This window comes from Scyliorhinus canicula, chromosome 5 (genome assembly GCF_902713615.1).
Source record: "Scyliorhinus canicula chromosome 5, sScyCan1.1, whole genome shotgun sequence".
Classification (NCBI taxonomy): Eukaryota; Metazoa; Chordata; class Chondrichthyes; order Carcharhiniformes; family Scyliorhinidae; genus Scyliorhinus; species Scyliorhinus canicula.
In genome coordinates, this window is record NC_052150.1 from 142,863,106 (window position 1) to 142,883,660 (window position 20,555).

Consider the following 20,555-nt stretch of genomic DNA (forward strand, 5'->3'; position numbering starts at 1 on the left):
CTCTCCAGCACTTGTTCCAGATTCAACTGGGGGAATAGCTGCCAGGAATCCGGCACTGTATTTCTCAGAGAGAGCCCTCACCAGACTCCTGGTTGGTGTACAGTAGAAGTGGGGCATTCTGTATCCACATTGCAAAAGGCGGCCCATCAGCAAGCTGACCACTTCGGTGTTGGAGGGTATTGCAGCCTTAGTAAGTGCCAACTCACTGCAGAAGAGGATGGGCAGCGGTGCCATTTAAAACAAAAAAGAGAATGATCTTCACTCGGCCAAGGCTAGTCTGCACTTGCAGTGTCTCAATACACCCCACTCGCTCACCCTTTTACATCGTCACGGTGATCGCTCACCCAGCCACCTCATGGGTTGACCACCTGTCACGAGGCCCTCTTTGCCAATCCCCCCACCCCCCCGCACCCCCACCTTGAGGAAAGAGCCCTTGAGCTGGCTGGGGGGAGCAGGACCGTGCCTGTGTTGAAGGCAAAGTGGAGGTGTCTCTACAGACTTGCGCCATTCACTAAGAACCAATTCCATTCTAACGTATGTCCTTCGTTTCTCCAGGCTATTATGGATTTCTTACTAACTCATGTCCCTTGCGAAGAAACAGCATATCATGGATTCCACGGGGGCAGCGAGCAAAAGTGAGAACCTTGAGGGCAAACAGTCACTCCTGAAATCTCATGTAAACATCTCGCATCATTTATCCCCTGTGATGTACTAATGCCATCTCCCTGTGCAATCAAAAGAGAGCAGCCCTGACCATCCTCTCGGCCCCTGGAAACTACTGACCTGAACAGCCTGGGGGGAGTTCTTGGACATCACCATAGAAGATGTGTCACAGCTGTCACCTGCACCCTCCACCAGTGCAGCTGCTCATACCTCAGTGGGATTAAGTAGTAAACGGGCTTCTGGGTCACTCACTGGTGATGATCCACAGCAGGCAGGTGGCATGGTAGCACAGTGGGTAGTACTGTTGCTTCACAGTGCGAGGGTCCCAGGTTCGATTCCCGACTTGGGTCACTGTCTGTGTGCAGTCTGCACATTCTCCCTGTGTCTGCGTGGGTTTCCTCCGGGTGCTCCGGTTTCCTCCCACAAGTCACGAAAGACGCGCTGTTAGGTAATTTGGACATTCTGAATTCTCCCTCCGTGTACCCGAACAGGCGCCAGAATGTGCCGACTAGGGGTTTTTCTCAGTGACTTCATTGGAATGAAGTAAGCCTACTTGTGACGATAATGATTGTTATTATAGAGGCAGGGATTGGAACTCTTTGAGTGATGCCAGAGTTATGGACACAGCTGAGCCCCTGGCCGATGGCGCACCCTTGGGTCCGGTCGTACCCGAGTAGATGGAGCTGCAAAAGCAAAGTCGCAAGCATCAGGAAGGGATGAAACCGTCCAGCATCTGATTGCAAGGCCAACTGAAGGAGTTCAACGCATTCTGACCGAAGAGAAGGTGCCATGTGTACAATACATCAAGGACAGTGCAAGGGTAGCATTCGCAGCAGAGACCTTGGTGCAGGATTTGCATACCATGGTGTGGGATGTCCACTCCATGGCTCAGCTCATGCTATCCACAGCTGAGGGCATCAAAAGCATGGTGCAGGAACTGGTGGGAAACTGCTAGTGTGTGCGCCAGAGGATGATAGGGTATTTGGATCTCAATCCAGCTGCCTTTCTGTCCCCTGGAGGAGCACTGGGATCCCCAGACACTCAAAGGGAAGAGGAGGTGAGCAATACACCCAGTTTCAGACACTGAGGAGGGTAACGAGTATCACTGCACCTGTGCTGCCCAAAAATACAGCCAGACCCTCTGCGTCCAGACCCCACAGGGGATGTCTGCCAAAGTCAACTTGAGCAATGTGGAAGACAGCAGACTGCCTCAACCTCCGCTGTGGATCCTGGGGAAAGACATAAACGAATGTTGAGGGTTAGGAAACGGTTGGATGAGCAGATGGCGCCATGCTCCACGAATGTCCCAGCACATTCAGCACTTCATCCATGTACCGTGTGAGAATGGCAGCGCCATGTCTCTCCCACCTCCCACACTGATTAAGAGTCTCTGCCTCAATTTTTCATCAGCCACCTCTTCTTTGTCCACAAGGAGCCATCCTCTAGACGATGCTCTTCCCTCAAACAAGTTTGGGATCTGCAACTGCCCCAATATGTAACTATCATAGACACTTCCCAGGAAGTAGGCACACTGCTGCATGATTTGCATTGTGTGGTCACAGACGATCTGAATCCCTTACGATTCATAGATTGTGCTGCATCATGTAGAGCCATGTGGGCGTGGTCCATCGCACCTTGCACCTGGGGCATGCAAGCTGTGAAGGTGAAACTTAAAACACCAAACTAAAAGATGATTAAAAGGGTCAATACACTGGGCGCAGGGGATCTCAATGGTGCCCATGAACATTGCATGTTCCTTTCCAGGGACACTTGGCCGTGAAGTAGCCATGGAAGAGTGGGGCAGACAGTCGGGTTGGGCGTTGCCTGCTGTCTGGATCTATTTGTGACCAGTTTGGTCAGGTTCATGTGAAGGTCCTCCTCCATTCCCGCCTCTCTCTGCACCAGGTGGGACTGAAGTGCAAATGAAAATGTAACAAAGTTTTTCAAATAACCTAATGGGCTGCAGTCTAAAGCAACTTATGTACACATGGTCCACTTACTCCACAACACCACAAAAAAGGCAGGCCTCTTGTGATCTGTTAACTGATGCAGCCTGTGATTATATGGGATTGCTGTGTGCAACACCCTCCACTCCAGGTCCCCATGTTGAGGAGCAAGACTCCCACGTAGACTGGAGAGGGCAAGGAAATGAAGTACGTGCAGCAGCAGCCCATATTGGAAATCTCTCTGTATCGTAGAAAGGGACACGGGGGTATTTCCGCAAGACAATTCGAGTTGTGGAGCTCCGGGTCCCGAGGCGGGGTGGGGGTTTGAGTTTAGGACCAATATTAAATTTGGTTTGAACAGATCTTGAGCTCAGAAGGGAGTTCACCGTACACTTTCGCTGCCTCAAGACCATGAGAGCCAATGGCACTGAGCACTGCCAATTTGAGGTCATGGGTGGCATTGGCTGCAAACTGTACATCCAGTGCTGCGTGATGGCCAACTCGTGTGGTGTCACCCAGCCCACCCCTCAGCCAGCCGATCCTGATCACCCCAGCAGCCGCAGCTGTCTCCGCCAGCCTCCTGAAATTGTGGAGGTATGGATTCCTGAGCAGCGGTTGCTTGGAACTTCCAATCAGTGGCAATGAAATTTAGCTCTGCATATTTCATTGGCACAATTGACTTGTCAATGAAATTGCATATCAAGTAATTGAATGTCTCTTGTGACAGCGAAGTGATTAGAATGAAGCTTGCAATTAGCATGACAAGCACACATGTAGAGGGCACCCTCACTCTATTTCACAGCCCTGCAATTCCTGAGAGACAAACATTCTAGAAAGTGGAATTGAGTATGGTGGTTTACTTAATTCAATTGTGCTTCCCCAAATGAAAGGACCTTCATTCCTCATGAGGCAGGGATGCAACCCAGTCCTGAGAACCCCTGTCTGGCCTCTCATGGGACCTCATAAGTGACCTCCCAGTGCTCACCATCAGTATTCACCTCTTTGCTCGCACTCCCTCAGCGATGATTTTGCCACGAGTCCACAGGGAAGCAATGCCTACCTCCAGACCCCCTTAAAGCAAGGGGTGTTCCCAAAGTGAATGGAAGGTAAGCCCTGATAGCGACCCCTCCCCGCCCTGAGATTGAGTGACTGAGCCCCCGAGTTGCGTGTCCATGTTGTCTCCAATGCACCTTGAGCAGTGAAAAGCCTGGAGAATCATGGCTGCTTGAGCTCTTGCCTCCAATGTGAGGCCGCCAAGTTCACGCATTTGTAGACTGGTGGTAAATGACACTGGCGTGATGTCACGGCAGCACATAGTGAATATTCCACGAGTGTGGAAGTTCTGGAGAGAGTGCTCACTTATGACATGCTAATGTATTAAAAATTGCCCCTTAATTGGAAAAAATGAATTGGGTACTCTAAATTTTTTTTTTAAAATGAGGTTCCCGGCTCTGCAGTGCAATTCGCACCGCTCCACTGGAGAGCGGATGAAAATTTAAAATACCAAACATGTCGGAGAGAATCCAGGTTCTCCAGATTTTAAACCAGCGTCAGGTTTCTCACGGATGGGACTTCCGGTGGCGGCCATGGAGGAGTAGGTCGCGCATTCGGCAGCTCCCGTCTGGAACAGACTCTTGGACCTTTTTTAAGGAGTTTTCACGGACTTTTTGGGGCAGATTGGTGAAGCAAATACTGCCAAAAGGATTCCCTCTCTGTTGTATAGATAGCTGGATCAGGAGTGGCCGGGTGAAGCGTTTTTAAGTCCCAACAGACAGAAGCGGGCGCTGAGGTGTGGCATGGCGGCCGGTATAGACCAGGGTGCATGGGCGCAGTGGTCACAGGAGCAACAGGAGTTCCTTAGGGGCTGCTTTGCTGATCTAAAAAAGGACATGCTGGCCCCAATGAAGGCATCAATAGACCAAATGATCGCAACTCAGGCGACACAAGGGAAAGCGATTTAAGGAGATGGAGAAAAAGCTATCCAACCATGACGACGAGTTGGTCACACCTTAAGGTGGAGGGCAGGATGACCTCCACAAGAAGTGGCAGGAGAGGCTGGAGGACCTAGAAAACAGGTCCAGGAGACAGAACTTGAGAATTGTGGGCCTGCCCGAAGGTGTGGAGGGGATGGATGCAGGAGCATTTGTGTCCAAGGCGCTGATAGGGACGGGGGTATTCCCTCAACCCCTGGAGCTGGACAGGGCACACAGAGCCCTTGCAAGGAAGCCCAAGGCGAATGAACCCCTCAGGAACATGGTGGTGAGATTTCAACGCTTCTCGGACAAGGAACGTGTCTTGCGTTGGGCAAAAAAAGAACGGAGCAGCAGGTGGGGGAACAGTGTGATATGCATCTACCAGGACCTGGGTGCGCAGCTGGCCAAGAGGTGTGCTGTATTCAACCGGGTGAAGGCGACCCTCTTCAGCAAGGGCGTGAAATTTGGGGTGTTACACCCAGCAAGGCTATGGGTCACGTACATGGAAAGGCATCACTATTTTGAGATGCCGGACGAGGCGTGGTCATTTGTTAAACAAGAAAAGCTGGACTCGAATTAAAGGATAGTTAAGCTTTGGTGGAATGTGGCGGTGGGACTTGGCAACACGGTACCGTTTCTAATATAAGATTGTATACAATGTTGGGTGTGTGTAAGGGCTGTGGTGGAGGCTGGAGGGTGCAGTGTTTTCGGCAAAGTTGAGATACAGCGGGGGGAGGGGGCCCCGTACTTAGTGCGATTATTCGGGAAGTTGGAGCCTTGGTTCAACAAGTGTCTCCTCACGGGGCAATGTTAATGTCTTCTGTTTATTTTTCGTTTCGTATTACTATTTACTCACTGGGGCTGGAGAGGTAGTTTAATTGGTTTATTCATTTGGGGAGAGGGGCCTGGACAATGAGGCGACAGTCTGATCGGAGCCAGGAGTGGGAGCTGCCGGGGTCAGCATGGGTCAGCTGACTCTCGGGAGTGTAGTGGGGGGTAAGCAAGTGCTCAGCTGGTGCTTGGCGGGGGGTGTTTTGGGTCGTGGAGCTGTTTGGGAGGGGAGATGCTTCTTTGCTGACAGGAGGTATCAATTTCAGGTAACAATTGAGGGTCGGGGTAGGTTGCTCCTTGTGGGGGGGGGGTGCTCGAGGAAGCGAAGGGCGTCGGCTCGAGGTTGGCCAAAAAAGGGTGAAGGCTAGTCTGCGGGGGGGGGGGAGAGAGAGAGAGAGAAGGAAGGAGGAGGGAGGAGAGAGAGAGAGACACATCCAGGCTGATCATGTGGAATGTGAGACGTTTGAATGGGCTGGTCAAAAGAGCACGCGTGTTTGCGCATCTAAACGGGTTAAAGGCAGACGTAGCAATGCTCCAGGGGTCACATTTAAAGCTCGCATATCACACGAGATTGAGAAAGGGATAGGTAGGCCAGGTGTTCCATTCAGGGCTGTATTCGAAGACCAGTGAGTGTAGCAATTCTGATCAGTAAGGGTGTGGCATTTGAGGCTGGGAGAATTGTGGCAGATAACCGGGGCAGGTATATAATGGTGAGTGGAAAGTGGGAGGGGGTCCGGGTGGTGTTTGTGAACGTCTACGCTCCGAATTGGGATGATGTGGAATGTATGAGACGCATGCTGGGCAAAATCCCAGACTTAAGAGTCACACAACCTGATCATGGGGGGAGACTTTAACACAGTCATTGACCCCGAACTGGAGGCAGTTGTCAGAGGGGAGCTCATCTCAATTCGATCCCATAGGGAAAAGAGAGAAAGAGCGGAGAGAGAGAGACTGGTGGGTGAGATACTCCGAGTGGACAGGAGATACGCGGATGCCTCCGAGGCGGGGCTACTGAGGAGCGGCGTAGTCTGCAGGCGGAGTTTGAACTGTTGACCAAGGGGAAAGCGGTCGCACAGTTGAGGAAGGCAAGGGGGGCAGTCTATGAGTACGGGGAGAAAGCGAGTAGAATGCTGGCACACCAGCTGTGAAAGAGGGAGGTGGCCAGGGAAATTTGAAGTAAAGAATAAGGAAGGTAACATGGTCTTGAATCCGGGGGTTGAATGGAGTCTTTAAGGAATTCTATGGTAAACTATGAGTCAGAGCCCCCGACGGGAGCGGAAGGGATGAGGCAATTTTTGGACCAGTTGAGGTTTCCAAAGATGGAAGAGGATGTAGTGGAGGGGCTGGGGGCCCCCATTGAATTGGGGGAGATTGTCAATGGTATAGAGGGCATGCAAGTGGGTAAAGCCCCGAGGCCGGACGTTACCAGGTAGAATTCGATAAGAAATTTTCGGAAATACTGAGCCCACTCCTGATGAGGATCTTCAATGAGGCTAGAGAGAAAGGAACCCCCCCCCCCCCCAAACAATGTCACAGGCCTTGATCTCACATAATTCTTAGAGGAGGGCAGGACCTGGAACATTGCGGGTGATACAGGCCGATCTCGCTTTTAAACGTGGATGCCAAATTGCTAGCTAAGATTCTGGCCACAAGAATTGAGGATTGCGTCCTAGGGGTGATAGAGGAAGACCAGACTGGGTTTGTTGAAGGCAGATAACTCGATACCAATGTCCGGAGGCATTTGAATATTGTTATGCCCTCAGAGGGAGGGGAGGCGGAGGTGGTAACAGCGATGGGAGCAGAGAAAGCCTTTGACCGGGTGTAGTGGGAGTACCTGTGGGAAACGCTGGGGAGGTTCGGGTTTGGTGAGGGCTTTATTGGCTGGGTGAAATTGCTGTACCAGGCGCCTGTAGCAAGTGTATGTACAAACCGGCTGAGGTCGGGGTACTTCGAACTTCAACGGGGAATGAGGCAGAGGTGTCCCCTCTCCCCGTAACTATTTGCCCTAGCAGAGAACCTCTAGGAACTGGCGGGGACTGATTCGGGGTGGGTGGAACATCGGTTCTTGCTATATGCGGATGATTTGCTCCTGTACAATTTCGGACCCTGTGGAGGGGATGGGGGAGGTTTGTGAATCCTGAGGGATTTTCGTAGTTTTTCAGGGTACAAACTGAACATGGGAAAGAGCGAGTTGTTTGTGATCCAGGCCAAGGGGCAGGAGGGGAGACTGAAAGAGTTGCTGCTCAGGATGGTAGAGAAAAGTTTTCGTTACCTGGGTATACAGGTGGCCAGGAAATGGGATGCCCTATACAGGCTCAACCTGACCCGGTTGGTGGAGCAAATGGAAGGGGAAGTGCTCCCGCTGTCACTGGCAGGGAGGGTGCAGAGCATGAAAATGACTGTCCTCCTCAGATTTTTGTTTGTCCTTTCAGTGCCTCCCCATCTTCATCCCTAAGGCCTTTATTAAGCGGGTCAGTAGGATCATTACGGGCTTTGTGTGGGCAAATAAGAGCCCGCGAGTAAGAAGATCACTTAGAGCGCAATTGGGGGGGGGGGGGGGGGGGGGGGGGTTGGCGCTGCCGAACTTTCGCAACTACTACTAGGCAGCCAATATAGCAATGATTAGGAAGTGGGTGATTGGGGGGAGGCGGGGGTGGTGGCGTGGGAGCAGCTGGAGGCGGCGTTATGTAAAGGTACTAGTCTGGGGGGGACTTCCGGTTGCGGCTATGCGGAGCTAAGCCGCACGTTCAGCAGCTCCCGCTAGAAACGGACTTTGGGGCTCTTTTCAGGGCCCCCAGCGGTGCTTTATCGACGATTCCCGATGTGGGAAGGGGTCTGCAGTGGTTCTATGGTCCGGACCAGGAGTGGGGCGAGCAGAAAAGCGGTGGCAGCGCCTCTGGAAAAGCAAGGGAAGGAAAACAAAATGGCGGCCGACAGAGCCCTCGAGGAGTGGAGGCAGTGGGCGCAGGAGCAGCAGGAGACTCTTCGGTGCTGCTTTCAGGAGCTTAATTCCTCCGCAATCCGGGAGCTGCAGCAGCAGGCCTCCAAAAGGGAGGATGAGGCCGCGGCCCTCGCGGGGAAGGTGGAGATGCACGAGGTACTCCATAAAAAGTGGCAGGAGTGGTTCGAGGAGATGGACAACCGGTCGAGGCGGAAAGATTTACGGATCCTGGGCCTCACGGAGGGGTCGGACCTGGCGGCCTATGTGGTCGTTTTGTTGAACTCGCTGATGGGAGCTGGGTCCTTCCAGGGGCCCCTGGAGTTGGAGGGGGCCCACAGAATACTGGCCAGGAGGCCCAAGCCGAATGAGCCGCCGCTGGCGGTGCTGGTGCGGTTTCCGGTTCGTTGACCGGGAGTGCGTGCTTCGGTGGGCCAAGAAAGAGCGGAGCAGCAAGTGGGAGAACACGGTGGTGCGGATCTACCAGGACTGGAGTGCGGAGGTGCCTAAAGCGGAGGGCCGGGTACAACCGGACGAAGGCGGTGCTCCACAGACAGAGTGTGAAGTTTGGCATGTTGCAGCCGGCGCGTCTGTGGGTCACCTACAAGGACCGTCACCATTATTTTGAGTCCTTGGAGGAGGCATGGGCCTTTGTGCAGGCCGAGAAATTGGACTCAAACTGAGGGTCAGGAATGGGAGTTTTGTATGTAACTGTAACTGTGTCTATTTTTTTGGAGGGGGGGTTCTCTGTTTCATGCAGGATGTGTGTTGGCTTTAGGGTGGGTGGGGCGATGTCTTTGTCTTTTTGTATGGGTCTGGTGGACGGGTTTGGGCAGGGAGGTAAACTGGGAGTGCAGGGAGCTGGTGGTGGGGACCGGCAATGGGAGTTGCCCTCGAGGAGGCGGGGTTGGGCAGGGCGAAAGCGCGGGCTTTCCTCTGGTTTCCTGCGCTGCGGGGTGATGGGGGCGGGGTCAGGGCTGAGAAGCGCGGGCCGTTGCTTGTTTTTATTTTCCCGCGCAAGAGCGGGGGGGAAGGAGGGCCTGCTGATGGGCACGGAAGAGTAGCCCCACGTAGGGAGGAGTCAGCAGAAGTTAGCTGGCTCACGGGAGTGCTATGGAAGGGAAGGGGGGGGGGGGGTGGTACAGGCTGAGCGGGGGGCGCTGGCCAGTGGTGGGCAGGGGATGGGTTATGGCTAGTTGGCAGGGGAGGGGGGCAGGGAGCCCTCTGATCCGGCTGATGACTTGGAATGTGAGGGGGCTGAATGGGCCGGTCAAACGGGCCCGGGTGTTTGCGCACCTGAAGGGGCTGAAGGTGGATGTGGCCATGCTCCAAGAGACGCACCTGAAGGTGGCGGACCAGGTTCGACTGAGGAAGGGATGGGTGGGCCAAGTATATCATTCAGGGCTGGATGAGAAGAATAGGGGGGTGGCGATCCTGGTGGGAAAGAGGGTGTCGTTTGAGGCGTTAATTGTGATGGCTGACAGTGGCGGGAGGTATGTGATGGTGAGTGGTAAGCTGCAGTGGGAGCATGTGGTGCTGGTGAATGTTTACGCCCCAAACTGGGACGATGCGGGGGGCCTGATCATGGGGGGGGACTTCAACACGGTGCTGGATCCCCCATTGGATCGATCCAGGTCCCAGACAGGTAGGAGGCCGGCGGCGGCTAAGGTGTTGAGGGGGTTTATGGATCAGATGGGAGGGGTGGATCCCTGGAGGTTTGCGAGGCAAAGGGCCAGGGAGTACTCGTTTTTCTCCCACGTGCATAAGGCCTATTCCAGGATTGATTTTTTTTGTCCTGAGCAGGGGGCTGGTTTCGAGGGTGGAGGATGCCAAATACTCTGCCATAGCCATTTCGGATCATGCCCCGCACTGGGTGGACCTCGGGCTGGGGGAGGAGAGGGACCAGCACCCGCTCTGTTGCTTGGAGGTGGGGCTGCTGGCAGACGAGGAGGTGGCCGGGAGGGTTCGGGGGTGTAGCAGGAGGTACCTTGAGGCCAACGATAACGGGGAGGTCCGAGTGGGGACGGTCTGGGAGGCGTTGAAGGCGGTGATTAGAGGGGAGTTTATTTCCATCCGAACCCATAGGGAGAGGGGAGAGCAGGGAGAGATTGGTGGGGGAGGTGGTGAGGGTGGACAGGAGATATGCGGAGGCTCCGGAGGAGGGATTGCTGGGGGAGCGGCGTAGCCTTCAGGCCAGGTTCGATCTGCTGACCACCAGAAAGGTGGAAGTTCAGTGGAGGAAAGCACAGGGAGCGGTGTATGAATACGGGGAGAAGGCGAGTAGGATGCTGGCACACCAGCTCCAAAAGCGAGACGCGGCCAAAGAGATTGGGGGAGTGAAGGATAGAGATGGGAAGGTGGTGCGGAGGGGGGTAGACGTTAATGGGGTCTTTAGGGACTTTTATGGGGAATTGTACCGGTCTGAACCCCCGGTGGTTGGGGGGGGGGGGGGGGGGGGGGGGAAGGAAGGAAGAAGAGAGAGGGATGGGGCGCTTCTTGGGCAAGATGCGATTTCCGAGGGGGGGGGGGGGGGGGGGGGGAGATGGGCGCATCTTGGACAAGATGCGATTTCCAAAGGTGGGGGCGGGGCAGGTAGAGAGGACTGGGGGCGCCGATTGAGCTGGAGTAGCTGGTTAAAGGGATAGGGAACATGCAGTCGGGGAAGGTGCCGGGACCGGATGGGTTTCCGGCCGAATTTTATAAAATGTATGCAGACCTGTTGGGTCCCCTGTTGGTTCGGACCTTTAACGAGGCAAGGGAGAGGGGGGTTTGCCCCCAACTTTGTCACGGGCACTGATTTCCTTGATCCTTAAGCGGGACAAGGACCCCCTGCAGTGCGGGTCATATAGGCCGATTTTGCTGCTAAATGTAGACGCCAAGCTATTGGCAAAGATCTTGGCTACAAGGATAGAGGATTGTGTGCCGGGGGTCATTCACGAGGACCAGACGGGGTTTGTAAAGGGAAGGCAGTTGAATACCAACATACGAAGGCTTCTGAATGTCATTATGATGCCAGCTGTGGAAGGGGAGGCGGAGATAGTGGTGGCATTAGACGCGGAGAAGGCCTTCGATAGGGTTGAGTGGGAGTATCTGTTGGAGAGGTTTGGGGAGGGGTTTGTCCGTTGGGTGGGGCTGCTTTATGAGGCCCCGATGGCGAGTGTAGCCACGAATAGGAGGAGGTCGGAGTACTTTTGGCTGCACCGGGGGACGAGACAGGGGTGTCCCCTGTCCCCCTTGCTCTTTGCGTTGGCAATTGAGCCCCTGGCCATGGCGTTGAGGGAGTTGGGGAACTGGAGGGGCCTGGTCCGGGGGGGGGGGGGGGGTTTGGTTTGGTGGGAGGGAGAATTGTGTACATGGGTTTGTTGGATGTGGTGGGTGTTATCTCTTTCCTTTTTGTTGTTTGCTTTTTTTGTTTTTGTAGTTGCTGAGAGTGGGGGGGGGGGGGTGGGCGTTGGTTGTTCTTTGGTTTTTACTATGGTTGTTTTGTTACTATTGTCTTGTTTATATTTTGTGAAAATCTTAATAAAAATTATTTTTATAAAAAAAAAAGGGACTAGTCTGGGACCTTTGATAATGGCTCCTTTGTCGTTGTCGCCGACCCGTTACTCCACCAATCTGGTGGTGGTAACGACACTGCGGATCTGGGGACAGTGGAGGAGGTACAACGAGGTGGAGGGAGCGTTGGTCTGGACCCCGAAATGTAACAACCACAGGTTTGTCCTGGGTAGGATGGATGGTAGGTTCCAGAGCTGGCAGAGGGCAGGCATCAGAAGGATGGGAGATCTGTTCCTAGACACCGGCCTTCCCAGTTTGAAGGCGCTAGAGGATAAATTTAATCTGCCACCAGGAAAAGCCTTTAAATAGCTGCAAGTACGTGCCTTTCTGAAAAAACAGGTAGTGGCCTTTCCGACGCTGCTGCCACTGAGGATACAGGACAGTGTGGTCTCTGGCACCTGTGTGAGGGAGGGGAAGGTGTTGAATATCTACCAGGAACTACAGGAGGCGGAGGAAACTCCAGTGGAGGAGCTCCAGAGCAAGTGGGAGGAGGAGCTAGGTGAGCAGTTGGAAGCGGGTCTATGGGCAGAGGTCCTGGGCAGGGTTAATTCCTCCTGATGTTGTGCCAGGCTCAGGCTAATTCAATTTAAGGTAGTCCACCGAGCACACATGACGGTAGCGAGAATGAGCAACGTTTTTGGGGTAGAAGACAGTTGTATGAGGTGCAAGGGCAGCCCTGCAAACCATGTCCACATGTTGTGGGCATGCCCGGAGCTTAGAGATTTCTGGCAAGGGTTCACGAGGGCAATGTCCAAGGTGCCTAACACGGGTGGTGCCGAGTCCAGAGATTGCAATCTTTGGAGTGTCAGAAGACCCAGGAGTTCAGGGAGCGAAAGAGGCCGACGTCTTGGCCTTTGCCTCCCTAGTAGCCCGGAGACGGATTTTACTAATGTGGAGGGACTTGAAGCACCCGAGTGTAGAAACTTGGGTTACTGACATGGCTGGGTTTCTCAGCCTTGAGAAAATAAAGTTTGCCGTAAGAGGGTCTATGCTGGGGTTCTCTCGGAGGTGGCAGCCTTTCGTCGACCTTCTCAGGGAAAATTAAAATGTCAGCAGCAGCAGCAATCCGTTGGGGGGGGTGGGGGTGGTGAGTGCTTCATTGGGATGGAGTGGGAATACGGAGTCGTGCGGGTTTATGTCTATTTAATTGTTATTGTATATTCTCCTTTTGCACTATGTTAATGTTCACTCTAGTTTGTTTTGTTATTATTGTTACTACTGTTTTATTATGAAAAATTCTGCAAAGCCTTAATAATAATATATTTTTTTAAAGTTTCTCACGGATGGCGTGTATAGGCTCAAAATCGCCCGTTAAGTATTGTGCTCTGACTATCACTGCTGTACTTTGTTATTGAATCTAGTTTGGTCTAGTGTTAAAGGGGTCAGAATATCTGATAGACATGCATGTTAAATCCAGTCTTCCTTAGCAGCTTATTAAAACTAAGAATAAGCTTGAAAATGTAACCTTAAGATCAGTTGTTGCTGGACACTTCATCCATGTGGGGGAAAATACAGTTTTAAATTAATCCAGCTATGTCTTTCATGTGAGATGTTAAACTTTTACACCTTTTCATGTAAATGTAAAAGATCCCACAGCACTATCTTGAAGAGCATTGAGTTAACATTGATGTCTTTGCCAATATTTACCCCTCAATCAACATTTGCAAAGTGTTATGGAGTATTCCCTTCTCATTAAATTGACATTAATGTCACATGTTTTACTATGATGTGTCCATGAGCATTTTATCACATAAATTTATATCTGTCCCTAATTCAGCTAATCTTTTCCTTTTCCATTTATCCATCTGTCGTATGCTTACATGGTAACTGCATTCTTGTCTTTGGCAGCCCCAAAACTAATCCAGAATTCCCTGCAGCATATTATGTTCGAGAAACTAAATCAACCCATGTTGCTACAAATCATTAAACTGAGTGGTCCAAAACTTAATATGTATGCATTTAAATTGTGCATAACCAGAATAGCCAATGAGTTTGGTGCTAAACTGAGTTTTTTCTGGAAGGTTAGACATGGAAACATAATTAAATTACATGACACAAATTTGGAGGTTAAAGTGCATTCCACATTTCTGATTTCTCAAATTTATGTTGCTCAGGAATTATGGCAGGTGTGTGGTGGGTTTTCCCCTCTTACAGTGAGATAAAATTAAAATCCCTTGGCTGTTATTAAATGCTTCTTGGTGAATTGTAGAGATAATTGGTAGATTTGATTGGTTACAGCTGGGCAGGGGTGCTATTTATGCTTTGGATGCTGTCCTCAAGATAATTTGGCCAACTGGCTCAGTAGCTGATTGCATCTTGTAAGTAATTTCCAGCTATTAAACCCAGTAACCACTGACTCATTCATAAACGTTATTGGGTCAAACTTAACGTGACTGGCTCGATACCAAGTCTTTGAAGATTTGTCAGACAGATAAATTGAAAAATAATTTAGTGGATTAAGGCAGTATAATGAAACAAACATACGAATTAAGAGTAGGAGTAGGCCATTCTCTGCCATTTGATTAGATCATGGCTGATCTGATTGTGACATAAACTCTACACACTTTCCTGCCTACCCGCCAAGAAGACTTGAAGTTTGGAAAAAGAAATGCAGAATATTGGTAATAAATAAGCTGTGAGCTATGTTCATTCTAAACTACATGCCTGGGAAGGTAGTGACACAATATTATTCTCACTGGACTAGTAATCAAGAGGCGCAGACTAATGGGTTTGAATCCCACCATGGAAAAAATTTGAATTCAATAAAAATCTTGGAATTGAAAGCCTATAATAGTGACCGTGAAACTATTGTCAATTGGTTCCTTTAATGTCCTTTAAGGGGAGGAGATCTATCCTTACTTAGTCTGGCCTGCATGTGACTACAGACCCACAGCAATATGGTTAAATGTCCTCTAAAATGGTCTAGCAAACCACTCGGTTCAATGGCAACTACGAAGGGGCACTAAACGCTGGCTTGCTGCAATACGTCAGCGAAGCCTCAACATCCAGTTAGGCACAATACAGCCTTCTAAAATCAACATTGCGTTCAACAGCTTTAGACTGTGAACTTTCTCCTTCATATTTACCCCTTTTTTTGTTTTCACTCTTTCTCCTAGCGACCCCCCTCCACACCCAGGTGTCAATTTTTTGTTTTTTACTAAGCACTGACCTTTGTTCTCCTACTAACACATTCTACTTTCTTACCTTTGTCACTTTCAGCACCCTTCATGCTACCATTAACACTTCCTTTTTCTTGTGTCCATGATATCTTTATCGATCTCACTTAGCTCTGACCTTTTCTTCTTTACCCCGCCAAATATATATTCCATGACATCCATCTTTCAACTTTTTCTTTTTTACATACATTTAGAGTACCCAAATCATTTTTTTTCCAATTAAGGGGCAGTTTAGCATGACCAATCAAATCTACCCTGCGCATCTTTTGGTTGTGGGGGCGAAACACACGCATACATGGGGATAATGTGCAAATTTCACATTGACAGTGACCCAGAGCTGGGATTGAACCTGGGAACTTGGCGCCATGAGGCCATCTTTCAGCGCGGAAGAAAAATACTGATTCAAAGTTAAGAGCTTCTCCACAAATGCTGCCAGACCGCCTTAGTTTACCCAGCGTTTTCTGTTGATGTACCATACAACTCTGCCCAATAAATCTCGCCCTTACAATGCTTATATCTTGGATGGCCGTTCGTTGCTTTTTGATTAAATTACATTTGAATGTAATTCCCTCCCAAAGCTTGTTCAGACTAGTTATGAGAAGCGTTTAGGTTGTGAAGGATGTTGCTGATTTTAATTCCATTGCATCATATAGTTCACTCTGAATGGCACAGCTAAGTAGGCCCAATGATGTAGGTTTGTGTCACAATTACTGACATCATTCAATACCACAAATGAGAGTTAACTAAGTGTTTCTGTCTTCCAGAGAAAATGTCAAAGAACGAGTGTATTCTGAGAGAGGGGAGGGTAGCTTGCAGGTTGCTGCTGGGGACCAAGATAGGCAGCTTATGAGAAATAGGAAGGTCGGGGCTAGGGGCTGCTATGAAGTTCTGAGCAGGAAATAGTGATTGTGTCAGAACATAGTGATGATGAGCATGGTGCTAGTTTTGAGATTAAAGTGTGAAGCAGATTTGGGATTTAACAAAAAGCCAGAAATGAGCATTGAATAGCTCTCCCACTATGGACATAGGATGCCGGACTCTTCAGCAGAGAGTCCGATTGATCAGCTATGTTTGGGTTAATTTTCACTGTGCGAAGGGCACAAGTTATGGATTTCTGCTGTTTGAACCTTGCCATTACTTGGTTGCAAGATCAGAAAAGAAAGATTAAAATATCAAATTTTAAAGCGACAAGTAGTAGATGGTCTTCAGAAATGCCATCATTTCAAAGTAATTGGATCCAGTCATCTGGCAGATCAAGTGTGTGTTCAGCAAATAGAAACAAATCAAACCAGATATTTCAATAAATACAAGTTAATCTCTCACTTATCAGGTTCTATTTGATTCCATATTAAATAAACATCTTGAACTGTACACCTTGTTAATTATCACTCGTTTTAATATTTTTCTTCCATATCTCTGAGAACTTAATGTATTTTAGATAGGGTGGCACAGTAGCACAGTGGTTAGCACTTAGTGGTTAGTGGTTGCTGCACAGCGCCAGGGTCCCAGGTTCGATTTCCGCTGTGTGGAGTCTGCACGTTTTCCCTGTGTCTGCGTGGGTTTCCTCCGGGTGCTTAGGTTTTCTCACACAAGTTCCGAAAGACGTGCTGAATAGGTGAATTGGACATTCCGAATTCTCCCTCCGTGTACCTGAACAGGCGCCGTAGTGTGGCGACTAGGAGATTTTCATTGTAAACTTTCTTTGCAGTTTTAATGTAAGCCTACTTGTGATAATAAAAGATTATTATTATGCAGATTTTCAATTTTTATTGGTGGCACATTTCGAACATTCCCTTTAAATTAGTGAACATAAAATTCATTCTGCACATGGATGGAAAAAATTAGCGGGAACAGTGGTTGCAAGTAAAGAAGAAATTGGTTTGTGCAAAGTGTTGGAGCATGGAATGTTTTGTTATAGGGAATGGTAAAGATCATTGCAACTTTTAATAGATAAGCATTTGAAGCAGAGTATAATGCAGGGCTATGAAGAAAGCAGAGAGAAGTGGGATTAATTTTACAATGAATTATTTTTTAAATTTCTAGTGCACTGTTGAAAGCGGATTCCCAGAGTTTCCAAAGCAGGTCATTCCCTTGAAGACCTTGAATGCAGTGGCTTCAATCCCAGTTATGTATTCTTGGTCTCCGCTTCAGCAAAATTTCATGGTACGTGGTTCAAGCATATGCAAAATTTGTTTTCAATTGTTGTGTAATTGCAGTGGTACATCCATGCAATGCAAGTGTGAGCTTACCACTTAAGTTTTTAACATTGTATTTTGTTTGGACAAAGGGATAGTCTATTCAATTTAAGTTTTTTGCTCACGTTTTTTTTCAAAACAGCATTCAAAAGTTAATGTTTTTAATACAGATCAGTTCGTATTACATTCATTAATGGATGAAGTGACATATTTTTCATGCACATTCTTTACAAAATTTAGCTAATACAATACCAAAAGCTCTTTTCCAAAAAGAAACATGTGCACTGGTGTCTACATTAAATGGACAATTGAGAGTCTTTTACCTCCTAAGGAATAGATTACGACCGTGCTAGTATTGCTGAAAATTTTGTTTTTGAACTTGACTTTGCAAATATAACATTCCTCCCCTCAAAAAAGCATTTGGACTTTTATTATAAAATTGCCCGAAGACACTTGCGATAGCCCACAAACACATTTAAAATTTACACTATTAGGAGTACAAAAATAAGCTCAAAATGTTTGTCTGTTTCTGTCTTTATGACTAGATGTAAGGAAATTTTTTAATTTAAGGTGGAAGATGAAACTGTTTTACATAACATTCCTTACATGGGGGATGAAATCTTGGATCAAGATGGGACTTTCATCGAAGAACTCATCAAAAACTACGATGGAAAGGTGCATGGAGACCGAGGTAAGACTATTCCTAGTGGGAATTTGTCAGTTCTATCGTGATTTTTAAGTTTTCCAAAGTATGAAATGTGAGAACACTTGAGAGCCCGAAAGCCCATGTATAATTTCCATATCGAGGGTTTAGTTTTTCCTGATTCCCAAAGTTAATCTAGTGAAATTGAAACGGAGTCACAGACCTGTTGGCCTAACATCAGCAGGAAAAATGCTAGAGTCTATTGGAAAGGGTGGACTAAAAGGACACTTCGAAAATATCAATGGGTTAGACCAGGCCAACATGGATTTATGAAAGGGAAACCATGTTTGACAAACCGGCTGATGGTTTTTGAGGACAAACTAGTAGAATAGATCAGGTGAACCAGTGGATGTGGTTGTATTCGGATTTTCAGAAAGCTTTTGATAAAAGTCCCACATGTGCAAAATGTAAGTACATGGGATTGGGGGTAATATACTGGCATGAAGTGGGAATTGGTTAACAGGAAGGAAGTAGAATAGGAATAAATGGGTCTTTTTCAGAGTGGAAGACAGTAACTAGTGGGGTGCCACAGGGATCAGTGCTTGGGGCCCCAGTTATTCAGAATATATTGAGTGTAAATTTCCAAGTTTGCTGACAGCACAAAAGCTAGGCTGAAGTGAGAGTGGTGAGGAGGAAGTAAAGAGGCTTCAAGGTGATTTAGGCGCCAATGGGCAAATACACGACAGGTGCAGTACAACGTGGATAAAGTTATCCATTTTGGTACGAAAAACAAAATGGCAGAGTATTATTTAAATTGTGATAGATTGGACAATGTTGATTGTGCAAAGTGATTTGGGTGTCCTTGTATACCAGTCACTGAAAGCAAGCATGTACGTGCAGCAAGCAGTTAAAATAAGGCAAATTGTATATTGACTTGCAAAAGGATTTGAACGCACGAGCAAGGGACTGCTGTTGTGCAAGGACTTGGTGCGTGCAGTTTCTGTCTCCTTATCTAAGAAAGGATAAGCTTGGCATAGAGAGCATGCAACAAGACTGATATCTGGGATGGCAGGATTGTTGTATGAGGAAAGATTGGGTTGACTAGGCATGTATTCACTGGAATTTAGAAGAATGAGAGGGGATCTTGTGTTTTCCCCTAGCTGGGGGTGTCTAGAACCAAGGGTCACAGTCTCAGGATATGGGTTAGGCTATTTATGACCAGCGAGGAGAAATCTCCTCTGCGAACCTGTGGAATTCTCTATCACAAGGCTGTGGAGGTGAAGTCACTGAATATATTTAAGAAGGAAATAGATTTCTAAGCAAAGGCGTTAGGAGTGTGGGGAGAGAGGAAGTATGGCATTGCGATAGAGGATCAACCATGATCACATTAAATGGGAATGTAGGTTAGAGGGACCATTTTGTTTCACAATCTTTGGCTCCTACAATCCATGATTGTTTCAATATTGCAGAATGTGGTTTTATCAATGATGAGATCTTTGTCGAGCTGGTAAATGCTCTGACCCAGTACAGTGATAATGATGAAGAGGATGATGATGATGAAGATGATCAAGAGAACAAATCTGAGAAGACAGATGGAAGTGACATCAAAGAAGAAAGCAATGATTCCAGAAAAGATTATCAAGAGATCAATATGGATGGTAAGGATATGATTTGTATTTTTCTTGTATATTTTATAGTCTTTAGGAACATAGGAGCAGAAGTAGGAAAGCCTCCTCTGCCATTCAAACAAATCATGGCCAGTCATGACCTCTTGTGCAATTTCCCCCCACTATCCCCATATCCCTTGATAGTTATGAGCATATGAATTAGGAGTAGGCCACTCAGCTCCACAAATCTTTTTTTTATTCGTTCATGGGACGTGGGCATCGCAGGCTTGGGGCCAGCATTGATTGCCCATCCCTAATTGCCCTTGGGGCAGTTAAGAGTCAACCAAGTTGCTGTGGATCTGGAGTCACATGTAGGCCAGATCAGGTAAGGGCAGCAGATTTCCTTCCCTATAGGACATTAGTGAACTAGGTGGGCTTTTATGACAATTGACAATGGTTTAATGGCAATTAGATTTTTTATTCCAGATTTTGAATTCAAATTTCACCATCTGCAGTTCTCTCATTCAATAAGATCATGACTGATGTGATTGTGACTTTAACGCCGCATTCCTGCCTATCCTCTAAAACCTTTCGTCCTCTATTTAATCAAGAATCTAGCTCAGCCGTAAAATATTCAGACTCTACTTCCACTGCCTTTTGCGGAAAGTTCCAGAGACTTGCACCTCAGAAAAAAATTCTCCTCATCTCTATCTTGAATGACTCCTAGCTCTCAATTAGGAAATATCCTCTAAACATCTGCCATGTCAATACCCCTCAGGATCTTAAAAGGTTTTGATCAAGTCACATTTGGGGGTAACAAGTCACAAGTGGCGAGGCGGTGGCGTTGTGGTATTGTCAAGGAACAGAGACCCAAAATAATTCTACGCCTACTTGTGAATCCAAGTTCAAATCCCCCAACTGCATATGGTGAAATTTAAATTCAATAGAAATGGTGTTATCTAATGATGATCATAAAATGTCCGGTTTCAGACAAACATTAAGGGGCAGCACGGTAGCATGGTGGTTAG

General features: G+C 48.4%; 1 protein-coding gene across 4 annotated transcripts in view; it reads left to right on the forward strand.

Annotated features, from left to right (window-relative positions):
* The window catches only part of ezh2 (enhancer of zeste 2 polycomb repressive complex 2 subunit), a 126,408-nt gene that overhangs the window by 39,038 nt on the left and 66,815 nt on the right, over positions 1-20,555 (forward strand). For all 4 annotated transcript variants that reach the window (XR_005460723.1, XM_038797779.1, XM_038797781.1 and 1 more), the window contains 3 exons: positions 17,126-17,245; positions 17,848-17,968; positions 19,390-19,578. Coding sequence is in view for 3 of the 4 variants with exons in the window: in XM_038797779.1 (XP_038653707.1) it covers positions 17,126-17,245; positions 17,848-17,968; positions 19,390-19,578 (430 nt within the window). In the remaining variant the exon portion in view is untranslated. The remainder of the gene's footprint in view (positions 1-17,125; positions 17,246-17,847; positions 17,969-19,389; positions 19,579-20,555) is intronic.